A 14,154-nucleotide genomic window follows, 5' to 3' on the forward strand; every position below is an offset into this window, starting at 1 on the left:
AGATGTGATGTTTTTTTTTTTTTACAGTTAAGTGTCACAGTTTTGGCAATGAGAGGAGAGTTCAAACTTAACGAGGACAAAATCAGGACTGTGTGCAAAACGGAAGAAGATATTCCTGTTTCACTGTGATTAAATTAAACCTTTACTCAGACTTAGATGCAAACTTGGACTGGAAGTCCTTCAGGATGAGTCCAAGGAGATAAAGTTTGTTTCACCCATCATCATAAAAGTTTATTGGCTGATTATTTATAACTGAAATTATTATTTTATTTACTCGTAAAAATGTCTAAATAAAGACTTAACTTGTACGCCTACTGCCCTATAACCATTAAATAGTTTGTATTTTGACACTGGTGTACTTCACCTACACTGAGCTGAAGTGCCTGGGATAAGGTGTTACCGTGGCAACACCTGAAGGTACTTCATAAGTCTCTGTGATCTCTTAAATGCCTGTGGTCTTTGTGAAATGAATGAGTCAAAAGTCCTAATGTGTGTGTGTGTGTGTGTGTGTGTGTGTGTGTGTGTGTGTGTGCCCTGTGAGGCCAAAGCCTGCTGGAGAACGTGATGCAGTACAGTAAATGTGGTGAAGAAGGTTGCCTGAAGCTAATGGTGATACACGGAAGTACACTAAATACAGCAGGATGTTTTCTCACTATGCATACGTTGATATACTGCATACTCATTTGATGGAAAATAACTCATAGCATGTCTATATATAGCCTAGTACACAACAATGACGTAACATCGAACATAACATACTGTAGTTTATGTTTTTTTCTATAATAATGGAGCAAAATGTGATACACAGAGGCAATTATAAAGATGGAAACCACATAGAAAATGCTGTAGTCTTTTGGCCCAATTACTACACAGCAGAAGTAAGTTGAGTCTTATCATATAGAATATTAAAGTCTTATTTTTTTTGTCTTTTTTACCTTTTCAGTAAGTCTTTTCTAGTGTGGCCCAGTGGTGCTGTATGCCTCTCTTCTTCTTCTACTATGAATCACAACAACACAGGTTTTTGTGCAGTATATAGGTCAGTGTACGTGGTCATGGTAACTTATTCTTTGCTGCTTTCCTCATTATATCCCTTCAGTGTTCCTCTGTCTGATGTTTCTTTGCAACTCATCAAACCAAACAAGATGACTCAAATCCTGTCTTGTGAAGAAATATTTAGAAAAGATTAGACAAATAACCTTCATTAATCTGGTAGACGCACTGTACAACGTAATATAATCCAGACACCCTGCAATAAACTTTCTCTGTAAAGCTTATGATACCCAGTTTTTGTTGAAACTGTGTCAGAGGTTTTAGAAGTATTAGTTCAATTCTGTGGTAATTTATGAAGCTTGCGATGTTGCATTACACTAAATCTCACAGTAATTCAGACGTGTTCAACCACCATGTTTAAATGTGTGTATGTGTTTTACATAAACAGAACATAAATACACAGAACACACATTTTAATATGATCATGTACAAGAAAAACTGGTTCTTGCTATTTGCTCTGGACACTTTTTGTACTTTTTGTATATTTTTTTGCTGCTTATGATTCTTTGGGGACCTGAATGCAAAAAATTGACTTATTTAACTCACAATTGAACTTTTGGTGCTTTGAAGAGACTTTCCTTTGGGATAAGGAATACACAGAAGGATTTCTTCAGTCAACCTTTGCAGCAATTTGACCTGGTTTTGATAAAAACCAACAAAGGGGCAGTTTGAACACCTTTGAACAGCCTTTTAGGTGTGGCTATATGCCTAACCTATTGACTTTATATAACGTTATTACAGTAACCATCATTAGCAGACAACTTGACATTTTTTAGATTAAAATAAATGAGGATAATGAAGGATAAGTAAACATTATTTCAGATTGTTTGTGGTTGCATAAAGTCTCTTTTAAACATTTGCGAGGATGAATCATGTATCTTGCAGGGGATCTCTCAGATAACCAATGAGCGCCTCTCTCCACGCCTCCTGCTCTCTCCTCCGGGACAAATATTTGACGTGGCAAAGAGATCCGGACGTGACATCGCTGCACATCATCAGCCCTCCTCCTCCTCCTCCCCTCTTCTTCTTCACTTACCTGACTTACCTACAAACATCTGCAGCCACTGGTCCCGGAGCAGAGCAGAGTCCTGGTTCACGATCGGAACCAGGAGCAGGAGCAATAATGTGGCTGATAGTGTTGGCCAGTTTACTTCAGTGCGCCTCGGCCTACGATGTGGATCTGAAGAAACTGGACGGGCTGGCAAAAGCGAGGGTGGAGGTACAGTAACACCGTAGCCTTCATGATATTACGCTTTATGCGCAGAAGTATGCTGGGTTATGGTGTGTGTGGCGGTGCGTCGAGGCTGTGGGCACATTTTCTGAGCCTTATTTGCGGTAAATGCGTGAATGGATGCGTTTTATTCCTTAAATTTCTGTGTTGGGCGCATGCGTGAGTGCTTCTCCTGGGGGAGTCTCCGTGCATGCACACTGTCAGGCAGTGTAGACAATACATATGTATAGTTTATTAAGTGTATTAACCATGAAATCTACAACAAAATGAGTTTTTAGCTGAAACCGGGCTGGGTGTGTGCAACTGGAGGTCGGATTCCTGCACAAAAGTTTCTGTAACTCTACACTTCTTTTTGTGAAAAATCATGCACTTTTCCCTCAGGGTGTCACCAAATCACCACCCTGCCAGCATCACTGAAGAAAAGCTTGTTATCTGTTGCTATTGTTGTATTAGTCACACCTGCTACTCAATACCCGAGGCTCACATTTCTGGGCTAGGCATCCTTCCCAGGAGCCTAAATCTGTACTCTGCACAAAGGATTCAACGCTGCAGTGACACCAGAACATTAAAGACTTTACTGAAGTGTTGTTGAAGGGAAACATAACCCAAAAAATGCAGCACAATGGAAAATATGCAGACACATTTCAGTGGCCAAAATATTCCATCTTATTGATGTTTCATTTCAAAAGTACGGGAGCTGCTTCTAACTATTTCCTGGGTCTTATGTTCTTTTTGTAGACATGCGGTGGATGACAGCTGAACAGGCTCAGAGAGGTAAGTAACCCTCATTATGTAACACTGTCAGAGGCCTAATCCATGCCTGAAAGTGCTCACTGAGAAACATTTAACATCTAGGGTTTCCTATAATCATCCCCACCGTTCTGTCACTGAAACCAGCGCTAAGTGAAGAACATTAATCCTCATCTCTCTCTGCAGGTCAAAGCCTTTGTGGTCCAGGACATTCCTCTTTAGTATCCTTTCACTCAAGCACACTGCTGTTACTTGTTCTTAGATATGTCTGATTAGATGCACATTGTAAATATCCCAGCGTTTTTTAAATTTTTTTTATCTCATTGCCGATCCTTGACCATCACTACCTCAGCCATAACCTGGTGATGAAGCATATTCCTGGGGCCGACCCTGAGCTTGTCCTCCTGAACCACTATTACGAAGAGCTGGATGTAAGTCTTTGTTTTGGCAGTGAATTTATAGTTGTGTTGTACTTAACAATATATATGTAGAATGTGATTATAGATTAGAGAGTCCAGGGGTCAGATCTGTAGAGATAAGGGGGACTATATTCAGTTTTAAAATCTTACACACTTTAAGCACACTTTGAATAATAATAATAATTTATGTATAATTTAAAGCAGCATTAAGCTTTATCATTTTTTGCCCACTTGGGGGCAGAAATCTACACCAAACTGAAAAACCACATTGGCTTTGTCTTTACAGTATAAGGTGATGTCCAAAATTCCTAGCAAGCACTCGCCAAGTAATTAATCCAGAAATTTAGCCTACCTGATATCCAGTAAAACTTCTTTAATGACTCAGCCAACTCTAGAAAATATATTAAGATGAGCTGCTGGAATGAAGGACCTGTGGTGGCGCTCCTTCTTACATGGTGGGAGTAGCAGTCTGTTGCTGAAGGAGCTGTTTAAGGCCTCCACAGTCTCATGGAGGAGGTGAGAGGAGTTGTTCATGATGGATGTCAGATTTGCCAACATCCTCCTTTCCCCCACCTCCTTCTTGACCAGTTTGTCTCTCTCCCTCCCCAGCAGATGATTACATAGAATATTGCAGATGCCACCACAGTGTCATAGAAAGTGTCCTGCACACTCCAAAGGACTTCAGTCTCTTTAGCAAGTGGAGACCAGTTTGGTCTCTGTGTTGCTGTTATATATTTACCTGTGAGTCACCAACTCAGTCAGGTAGCATATATTATTTATTTGATCCATTGTTTAAATGTATAAAATATTGAGTAGTGCAGCTTCAACTTTTCAAACTTTCAAATTTTTAACCCATTGGTACGGTTACAGTGCATGGCACCACAACATCTAAAGTTTGATACAGCCGGTCATACCCCTTTTCTCATTTTCACTATAAACTGACCAGTAAAGGCAAAGATTTTAAACAAAATTCATTTTAAACCAATCCCTGCTCACAATAAGATCCTACTGCACTGAAAGTCTACCACAATAAACTAAATGTGTTACCCTGGAATCATCATTTTACCTACGTGTCCTCTGTAGCGGATCGCCCTGTCCGACATGACCCGCTCTGAGATCAACGAGCTGCTGGAGAAGCTTGGTTTCTACAAGAAGGCTCAAGCTGAGGATGAGGTGCCGGAGGAGTTTCGCTTCTCTCCTGCCAAAGACAGCCCGTTTAAAGACGCGCCGCCGTACAAATCTGCCACTTCCTCTCTTGCCACAGAGAATGAATCCAATGCAGGAGTCAAGCATACTGACCTATAACCCGTCAAGAGTGAAGAAGTAGGAATCTCACAGTACCACCGACCCCCATTGCTGCTCCACGACCAGCTGGTTATTGCAGTTGATAATAGAAATGCTTGTCATTTCAAAATAAGGCCAGCAGATCCTGGATCAGCCCTTGGGCAAGGACAAAATCTTAGCATCAGCAAAAGGCCTTTAAGATGTCCACAGTCTGCACATATTGTTCTTGCTGTTTGTTCTTATGTTTGCAGCAATAATAACCCTTCAGGCTGCTTTGTGAGTGCTTTTCTACTCCCCACACAAAGACTGGAAGTGTGTATGTTTTGTTTTTTGGTCTATCATGTTGTCATCAGGCTCCTCACCTCACTTGAGTTCTCTTGGGTGTCTGATTGCTTCCTACCTGCTGTGAAACTGAATGAAGCCTCAGGCTGAAAACTGTCTGACAGGCCTGAGGTTGATGCTACATGTTCTGGTGGGTTGGACTGACGCACACAAGAGGATTCAAGTGGAAGTGTTGTAAAAGAAGAAAATAATAAAATGTGAAGGTTGTCTATCCTCTGTGTGATTTCTCTGTTGAATATTCATGTTCTCATTCCTTTGAGTGTAGATTTGGCAGATCACAGACTCTGACGTATGAATTTAAGCAAGTTCGAGCAATAATCCACAAACACATTCATTTCTCAAATTGGTTTTAATTCACATTTATGTGTGGTGCACAGAAACATGAAATTATAATGTGTTTAAGTTCTTATGTACAGCACTCACTGCTTCGTGGAAGGTATTCGTTTTTCGGCTGGCAGCAGTGGCAGCAATAATTCTCAAGTAATTTCTTTAAATCTACTAAAACTGAACTTTTAAGAAATAACATTTCAACTCTGGTCGGATTTTAAACATCTTCTCAAAAAGGAACCTTTTTGAAGTTTACAAGCTGAATAAAAATCTTCATTTAAAATTTTTCCTTAGCTTCATGTTGTAAAATATACAATTGGCAGTCGTGTTAAGTCCTGATTACTTATAAACTTTAAACAGAAAGCCAGCTTTCATCAGGCCTTAAACTTACTCAGAATATGACCCCCAAATTTCTTTCACAAAAGAAAAAAAACAATAAATCATGGTAGCTTGAGCTTATCAACTAGAAAACTTAAGCATAATGTACACACTAAAGAAAAACAACATTTCAAAAACATCTACTCAAGCATTAATAAGGAGCCCTCTAAAAGAGCTGTGTGTGAGTGTGTTTGTTAGGGCGAGGCAGTGATGCTCGGCAATGATGGCAGCATTGCTGTGAGGTTGTTTTTGTACATATGCTGTCAGTCGGGCAGCGCAAAATCTGTTGGACTGTGAGCATCTGTGCTGTGAGAATAATATTATGATGATACAGTAATACAGGAGGAGGCACAATGTTAAAAAATGTTCTCAGTAGCACAGAAAGCAACAATATTAATGCTGCATCCATCTGAAAGATGAAGAACACCCCTCTGCTCGTGTATTAAATATTAATATGGTAACTGATTACATCGACACAAGAATAATAAGTTAATTAAAATGCATCAAGCAACCCGAGTTTGTTAAAAATAAAAGTACCGAAATGAAAACCAAATAATAAATCATGTGGTTAGGTATATTTTTTTCGTCTTCAGTGGACTTACTGACAGCAATGGTAGCAAATTATAATAATTACAAAAGTGAAGCAGAGAAAAATGTAGATATAAATAAATTAAAAAGGGAAATACTATAAAAATATTTCTCTTTTCTCTCTTGATGTATTTTTCAGTACACTATCGTAGTGACATAGCCACTGCACATTAAATATCAGCTGACTTGCAAAAAAAAGAGGAAAATTTTAAAGCTTAAAAGGATTTCTTATGAAAACTTTGGCGCTCTTTCGCTGGAGAGACGTGGACTTTGTTTGAACAAAGTGTGTCCAACTGAAGTAATGAATGCACATCACCACTGCCAACAAAAATAATAAGCAAACTGATACACAAACACACACGCGCACGCACACACACACGCACACACAATCCCCAACAATCAGAGATGTGCAACTCTGTGACCCAGCCTGACAGGGTGAAGATGGAGCTGAGGAGGGTGAGTCAAGGCTGAATGAGGTCACAGGGTCGACCCATGGACATCTCGTATCTGCGAAGGTGGTTGACGAGAGACTGCACGTAGGTGAAGACGCATTTGGAGTCGGGTTTATTACCCATGATCATCATGTCCTCCACTTCCAGCAAAGGCATGCAGTTGGCGTAGGTCCTGAGGAACAGGCATACAAGACACAGTTTGTTTGAGAACGAGGAAGATGAACAGACGAGATGGGAGAGTACCAGAGACGGAGTAGGAAGGAGGATATTCTCTTGGGATTTGTCATGATTAATGATTTGTTACTCAAACTGGTGGAAGTGCAGTTAAAAGTTAACATACACACACATCTAGACTGAGAGACTTGAGGACTTTGATGTCTTTTAGCATTTTTTGTCTCGGTTTCTTTCTTTAAAAGCTCTCTATAAATAAAACTCGGTAATACAGTGTGTTTCAATAAACTGTTTTAGGAACTAAGCCCTCACATATGAGCTATGCAGAGAGCGACCACAGGGTGGCATTATCTCCACGTACTGTAAATGTCCTGAGACATCCGACACAAACAAAGAGTACAGTAACACGAGCAGGACAAGCCTAAATCTCTTGAATGACCAAAAAAATAAATGTCAGCATCATAAAATCAGGTTTGTTATTCAAAGAACTAAGGGCACGGGTTATTCAGCACTTTGCTTTTACAATATCTTTAAAAAGCTTTACAAGCCAAGTGCATAAACACCTGTAAACTATCACTTGATAAAGTCAGTGGACAACAGCCTTTCCGTTCTCTGTTTTGTTTCTTCACTCCTCAGTTTCAAACATTGTGATGCAGCAGTTCCTTTTAAAGTGCTGAGCTGCGGATATGGACACACACACAAAACACACTCACGCTTACCATGTTTGGTACTTTAGACCTTAGTAGCTTCAGATTAACATCAAAAATTAAAAGCCCAAAAACAGCCAGTAAAGGATTTTTCTGAACCGTCATATCAGCTGCTTAAAACATACAGTTACACACACACTCATACACTCCCCCCTTCATTCCCATTAAGTCTGTCAAAACCAAAGTTTGGTTCCTTCGCAGGCTCACCCCCCCTCTCTCACCATGGGTTCAGATTTAGGTGGGGTGCGACTCTAGGAGGAGTTTTTGGTTTTAACCAGGCCCTTCGTCACCAGACCTCTGTAGAACTCCTGCAGGTACGTATAAACGCACTTCCAATCCGGCTCGCGCATCTTCACCATGTCATCCACATCCAACAGCTGGGGACAGTCCACTAGTTTCCTGTACCGGCACCCGGCAGGGTGGGGAGAGAGATGGGGGAGGACGAGGAGAGGAAGGAAAGGCAGACCCAGACAGAGGGAAACAAAGCAGAAGACGAGGAGGACAGATAAGAAGAAGAAGAGAAGGAACAGGACGAGACAGAGATAGTAGACAGTATGTGGGAAAGAGAGGAAGGAGGATAGAGATAAAGCAGTGAGCAGCCAGATGAAACAGATTGAGGGTGACAAGACAGAGGAGGAGACAGAGGACACAAAAAGAAACAATAACATTACATTCTCTGTGTTCACAAATATATCCATGAGTTGACATGCTTCATGAACATCACGATACATACAGTATGTGGCAAACACACACACACATACATAACGCAAAACAAAACGTCAAATGAGCTGATGCTCATTCAGCCTTTTTGTTTGTTGTTGTTTTTTTCTGTGCACTACGACAAAAGACTTTTTGACCATTTCAATACGACTACGTTCTGTCTGAAAAAACTAGACAACAAGAAAAAAACAACAAGGATTTTGCAAAATAAACCCCACAAAGATACAATACAATCATATGGTGACTCTAAATACAGACTGGTGCACAAGAGTGTGTGTGAGTGTGTGTGTTGGGATTTCTAGATAACAACAAACTGCTGGGAGGGTCAGGAGTGCACGAGGGAAGTGAGTGATGGTGCAACACAAAGGTGGAAAGACGAGGTCTGTGGTTGGGTGGCAGTCCGGTGTTGAGAGAATAAATAATGAACATAAACATCAGCATTGACATTATCCTACTGGGAGCATGTGAACACACACATACACACATAAGTAGGTGGGTGGAGGGCATCACAAGTGTGGATGGTGTGATGCAAGACGGATGATAAGGAGAGAAGGAAAGGAGTGGAGAGAGATTAAGGAGTAAAAAGGAGGGAGAATATCGGAGGCATAGCTGAAAACTCGTCCAGTTTTTGTTTTTTTTTAACCTGGTGCTTGTTTGGGGAGGGTTTGCTCATGGGTCTCTGGTTTAGAGCAGATGGAGGGTGTCACAGCAGTTACTCATAGTAGAGGACAGATGGAGAGTGGAGGTTTAGAGGTGGATGAATTAAGAGTAGTGGCAGTAATGGGGCTCGCTCAGCCTTTAGGTGGTAGGATACACCTGGGAGAGACAGGGAAAGTTAACACCGGGACGTCAGTCGAGGAGCTTCCACATGTTTTCGGTCCATCTCTGTACTTCAGAAGAGGATGTTGGCAAAGAGAAATAATGAATGAAGGCTTGGAGGATTTACAGAAGGCATGTGAATAATCTGTATAATGCAAAGAAAGGGAAACGTGTTGGTGTGCTGGGAGATTTTTACGGTGTATTCACGCCTCAGTTTGAAGATAACGTCTATATCTTTATGCTAAAGAGGTAAGCTGAGCCTGCAGTAACTTCTTCTGCTGGTTTCTTGTCATAATCTTCCCATTTTCTCTGCCAGGAATAAAAAGGTTCACTGCAGTTGATGTGGTTTCTCCAACAAAGTCGGTCGATGTTCTCACTTGCAGTCAAAACTTAACAACAACAACAGAACTGATGTGGTTAGTGGACATGTTACTTGGACAAACGTGTTTCTTGTGTGTACTCACTCGGCATTGCTGAAGGCCACCTCAAAGTTTTGCCTGCGGTTGCTGGGGCTCAGGGAGCTGTAGTCAAAGGCTTCAGGGAAAAAATTGTGCACCAGGGCACAAAACGCCATACCATTACTCCAGCTGGATGAAAAATTCTGAATATCCACATGCTGAGGGAGAGGACAAACAAAATAAATATAGAGGCAGTGATGAATAAATGACAGAAACATTCCCAAAGTAGGAGAATATTATCAGCCACAGCTTCACTTCACAAGATGAGCAATAAGCACACAGTGGGTTTGTGTGGCAGCTTGGCTCACCTCATATGAGCGGGTCTTGGCACGACACCAGTCGAGCAGCATCTGCTTGATTGAGTTTGCATTGGGTACACCAAAGCTGGTGGAACGCTGGACCCTGTTTACCTTGGCGACTGCTTGATTTCCAGGGCTAAAAGAAAAGTGTGCATTAATATTTACATGCTTTGACGTGCTCCTTTTCTTTCTTTGGTAGCAACACCTTTCTGTTTATCCTTACCCGCCTCCGTCCTTCTCAAACTTCTCTATCATGGCTTTGCGGGCCTGCATGGCGGACGTCTTCGGCATAGTCTGAGCCCTCATCAGCTCCTTGCGTCTCTCCGCCTGCCTTCGCTCGATGGCGGCTAAACCACCACTGCGAGATGATGTGTCATCCTCGCGATCAAACACGCTGAGGGCAGGGACATGTCAAAGTTCATTAAGTTCATGGAAGTGCTTGAATGTTAAACTTTGTGTGATTACTGTGTTAATATTTCATAACTTACCTGCCCACTTTTTTGCTTGCGTTAGAGGAGGAGGAGGATGTGGAAGAGCTGAAACTATAAGATTTTGACTGGACTGTCCCTCCTGAAATAAAAAAATAAATAAACACAAAGACATCATGAACACTTGCAGTGAGCTAATATAATATTGTAAGAGAGCCAGTGAAATAAAGCAATGACTTACTGTCCGTTTTCTGCACATAACTGGCCTCGACGACAGTACTGCGTGATGATCTGCTCCCATCATCTAAAAACACACACAACACACACTTTATTATTTGCCCCACTCAGGCCATTATTTATTACTGTTCACTATGTTTTGTGACTCTGTTTTTCTCCTTTTCCTCTCAAGATGTTTTTTTAATGTCTTGTAAAGAAAGAAGTCACTGTGAAGAAGAATTAATTCTTTGTTGGCTTGAGTGGTTAAATACAAGAAGGAATGCACAGGAGGAAAAGAAAGGAAAAACTACCAGACTGTGCGAAGCGGTCTGTCTTGGTGACTTGGCTGAGGCTTGAGCCATCTGCTGACTTCTCCACCTTTCTCATCATCACCTCTCCTGCTCCGGCCCCAGCGCGACCCTTCTGCGTTCGCTCTTCTCTCTGCTGCCGGAGCTCCTGAAGACGAGCCTCACGCTCCTTTTCTCTCTGATCTGGGGTGGAGGAGAGGAGAAGAGAAGAGAGAAGAGGAGAGGAAAGAAGAGATGGAGAGGTGGTGGGGAAGGTGGAGAGATGATGTCAGTGGAAAAAGAGGAGGAGGAGGACAAGAGATCTTAAACAAACTGCCAGCACCTCATCTGACTGCCACAAAGATGGATTAAAACAGGGCTTCCAAATTTGAGGCGATACATTTCAGCATTCTTTCCACTGTACCGTAAAATTCCTCTGAACACACAAACACCCGCAGGTGGGAGGCTCACAGCTGAGCCAAAGCTGTCAAATAATATATACTACACAAACAACACAGATCAAAGAGAGCAAACACACGGTGATCGTCGCCTGTGGAGGGTTGTGCCAAGTCCAGCAATGTCCAGAATACCGATACCTGCACTTCTACCTCCAGCTTTTATCTGAGTGTGTACATATATGTGAACATACTGTGCAGTGTTCATCTTACACATTTATTCCCAAACTCTCTATTTAGCTGTGTCTGATATTTCCCTGCAGAGGTGAAGGCACTGAGGGGCCGCCTGGAGCCAGTTGCATGCACGATGCCACTGAGTGCACTGAAAATTTTTCTAGTGCAGACTCAGATCTGGAAATCCAATTAAGAGGTTCAACTGTCAGCAGGCGCCCGGTGAAATCACTGCATATCGGAACACACTAAATGCGGTTGCAGCACACTGAGGTAAGTGTGAAACGCTTCATGCACATTAACAAAACTGTCAACGCATCCTCCATCATCCACAACAGAGATCCCAAAGATAAACTGTTTAATAATTGTAGTGGTTTGACAATGACAGGATGGTGCACACAAAAGGACAAACGCAGGCAAGTATCAGTTATTAATGCACACTGCACACCAACCTGGCCTACCCATTTCTTCTTGAGTACATCCCAGCTTGGCCTCTGAGGGCAAAATAATGTGGAAATTGCAACTTTGTTTATATTTGGTAAAGAAAAGTTCCGAGATAAAAGTGTAAGGAAGTGTGTCTACTGATTTATAGAAAGCATTGGTCATGAAAAAAACTTTCATGTGGTTGGAGTAACAGATAGAAGACTTCGCCTCTTTGTGCCGTTACCTCTCTTTTTCTTACGAAGGTCTCTCATTGCTGCACGGATCAGCCTTCTCTCCTCAAAGTCTTTTGACTCATCGAGCTGTGGAGGGAAAAACACAAATGGAAACAATGAGAGGTCATTCCTAACAAAAAGCCAAAGAGGCATGGCTCTATTTATGCATGCAGTTCTAACATAGCATTGTGCATGCACACACAGCACTGGGCTGTGACTTTTCCAAATATATCCTCACATAGCTGGCAAGATTTACCGCGAAACGTTATGCATGACTGAAGCTATTCTACTTGTTATAAAGTGGTGCTTTTAAATCTAAACAATCCAGAATTGGGTGCGAAGTACCATTTTATCAAGGAGCTCTTCATCCTCGATAGCAGCCAGCTGTTCCTCAGTCAGTTTTCCGGAGCTTTCGTTAGGTTTGGCCTGAGAGCCGGAGCCGTTGGGGATGGCTGGGACGTGACACGGCACCTGGGCGGACGGTCCAACTGAAAACACCGGCTCAGAGGCCACAACAGGCTCTGTCTCCATCTGCACAAGGCACATAACACAAACACACATAGCGTGACCAAGGGCATACACATCCTACATGCAAAAGGGAAGCAGATTCATATTAATTAGTCCCAGATTGCATGAAAAGGGGAAAAGGGAAATTGTGACCTTAGCTGAGAGCTCCTGCAAACAGAAACCTGGAGCTCAGGTTTGAAACCATGACTGAAGCGTGCTGACATTTGGGATGTAATAAGCGCATGAGGATTTTGAGAGGAACACACTGCAGCCATAACAGACTTCAGCGTGTGAGATAGTGTCCCTCTAATAATCCCTTTTTGCCTACTCACCATATCTCTTAATTTCTTCCATCCCTTCTACCTTCCAGCCATGCTGGAGAGGGTGACAGTAAACACATGAGAGCGAAACAACTTTGCCAAGTTACCGTTAATGCGTTTCATGGAGTGTGACTGACACACTGAGTGTCTAAATGATACTGAGCTGATGTGAACCAAGACTTTATGTGACAAGTACTGTACACCACTATAGCTGGGAGATGGGAGAAATGCATTAGCAGATATAAACTCTGAGGAAAAACATCCCGAACCATGCTTTTTGGTAAGTACACCACAGAAGGAGCAGTGCACGTAGGCACAGTGAAGGGTGGAGAGCAGTAGAGCACCATAAGATAACATTATAGGTCATTAAGGTAAAGCTGGTTGTCTACCAGCATATTCTGAGTGACCATAAATCCTACAGAAAACACCTCTTAAATGTTCATATGGTGCTGAATGCCTGTGGCAAACTGTGGGCTCTAGCTGTGGCTTCAATGCTTTTGTTGTAACTGAGTCCTGGTACAGATATAGCTCAGACAGTTGGCTCCGTCCCTATCCACAGCTGCCCGGCCCTTTCTCCCTACGGGCCCCAGTCAGGCCAGGTCTCACCACGGAGAGGGACAATACCCAACACGGCCACAGCACTGTGTGATCACAAGTGACCACTGGTTTTAAAGACCTTTCTGGACATGGGACAGACCGGACTGAGAGGCACTTGACCGACGAGGAATGTTTTGGGACACAACACAGCCAAACAAGGGCTCTGAGTCCAAGTGGGGGGGATGTGTGTGGGGTGAGAAAATCCCAGATAACCTTAATGCTCGAGTCATGTTTAATTCAGCTGAGTGTACCCATCAGCATCTGAGTCACTGTGACATACAAATGCTCCTTTTGTTTGTTTTTTTCCTCTAATGGAAGATGAACTATAATCCTTTAGAAAACTTTCCAGCAGCAGAATTATGATGAGCTCATATGGCACTAAGGCACAGAAAAAGTGGCCAGTGTCACTCCTCATTATCACAATCATCTGTCCACTAAGGGGAGTAACATTTAAGAGAGATCCATCACCTTTACAGGAGCAGTTGATTGACAGACCCAGCTGTCTTTGCAGCATTAAAGAGA

The 14,154-nt window shown here is 42.3% G+C and overlaps 2 protein-coding genes across 9 annotated transcripts in view; one reads left to right on the forward strand and one right to left on the reverse strand.

The window, feature by feature from the left end:
- The first annotated feature begins 2,002 nt into the window (after window positions 1–2,002).
- selenom (selenoprotein M) lies at window positions 2,003–5,287 on the forward strand. The gene is made up of 5 exons (XM_010732538.3): window positions 2,003–2,269; window positions 3,020–3,055; window positions 3,218–3,252; window positions 3,384–3,462; window positions 4,534–5,287. The coding sequence occupies exons 1-5, from the start codon at window positions 2,174–2,176 to the stop codon at window positions 4,753–4,755; spliced, it is 468 nt and encodes a 155-aa protein (XP_010730840.2). The 5' UTR covers window positions 2,003–2,173; the 3' UTR covers window positions 4,756–5,287.
- Window positions 5,288–5,406: 119 nt separating this feature from the next.
- smtnb (smoothelin b) overlaps window positions 5,407–14,154 on the reverse strand; it is a 46,774-nt gene continuing 38,026 nt past the window's right edge. For 3 of the 8 annotated variants that reach the window (XM_019275369.2, XM_019275394.2, XM_019275400.2), the window contains 10 exons: window positions 12,554–12,739; window positions 12,220–12,295; window positions 12,005–12,046; window positions 10,951–11,130; window positions 10,665–10,727; window positions 10,484–10,565; window positions 10,219–10,389; window positions 10,005–10,131; window positions 9,703–9,854; window positions 5,407–6,993 (listed from right to left, as the gene is read on the reverse strand). In XM_019275369.2, coding sequence (XP_019130914.2) covers window positions 6,831–6,993; window positions 9,703–9,854; window positions 10,005–10,131; window positions 10,219–10,389; window positions 10,484–10,565; window positions 10,665–10,727; window positions 10,951–11,130; window positions 12,005–12,046; window positions 12,220–12,295; window positions 12,554–12,739 — 1,242 coding nt within the window. In that variant the 3' untranslated portion in view covers window positions 5,407–6,830. Of the gene's footprint in view, window positions 6,994–7,920; window positions 8,099–8,119; window positions 9,236–9,702; window positions 9,855–10,004; window positions 10,132–10,218; window positions 10,390–10,483; window positions 10,566–10,664; window positions 10,728–10,950; window positions 11,131–12,004; window positions 12,047–12,219; window positions 12,296–12,553; window positions 12,740–14,154 lie in introns of those variants that run through there. The other 5 variants (XM_019275382.2, XM_019275376.2, XM_019275408.2 and 2 more) reach the window with 5 other exon arrangements.

The sequence above is a fragment of the Larimichthys crocea genome, chromosome III (genome assembly GCF_000972845.2).
Source record: "Larimichthys crocea isolate SSNF chromosome III, L_crocea_2.0, whole genome shotgun sequence".
Classification (NCBI taxonomy): domain Eukaryota; kingdom Metazoa; phylum Chordata; class Actinopteri; family Sciaenidae; genus Larimichthys; species Larimichthys crocea.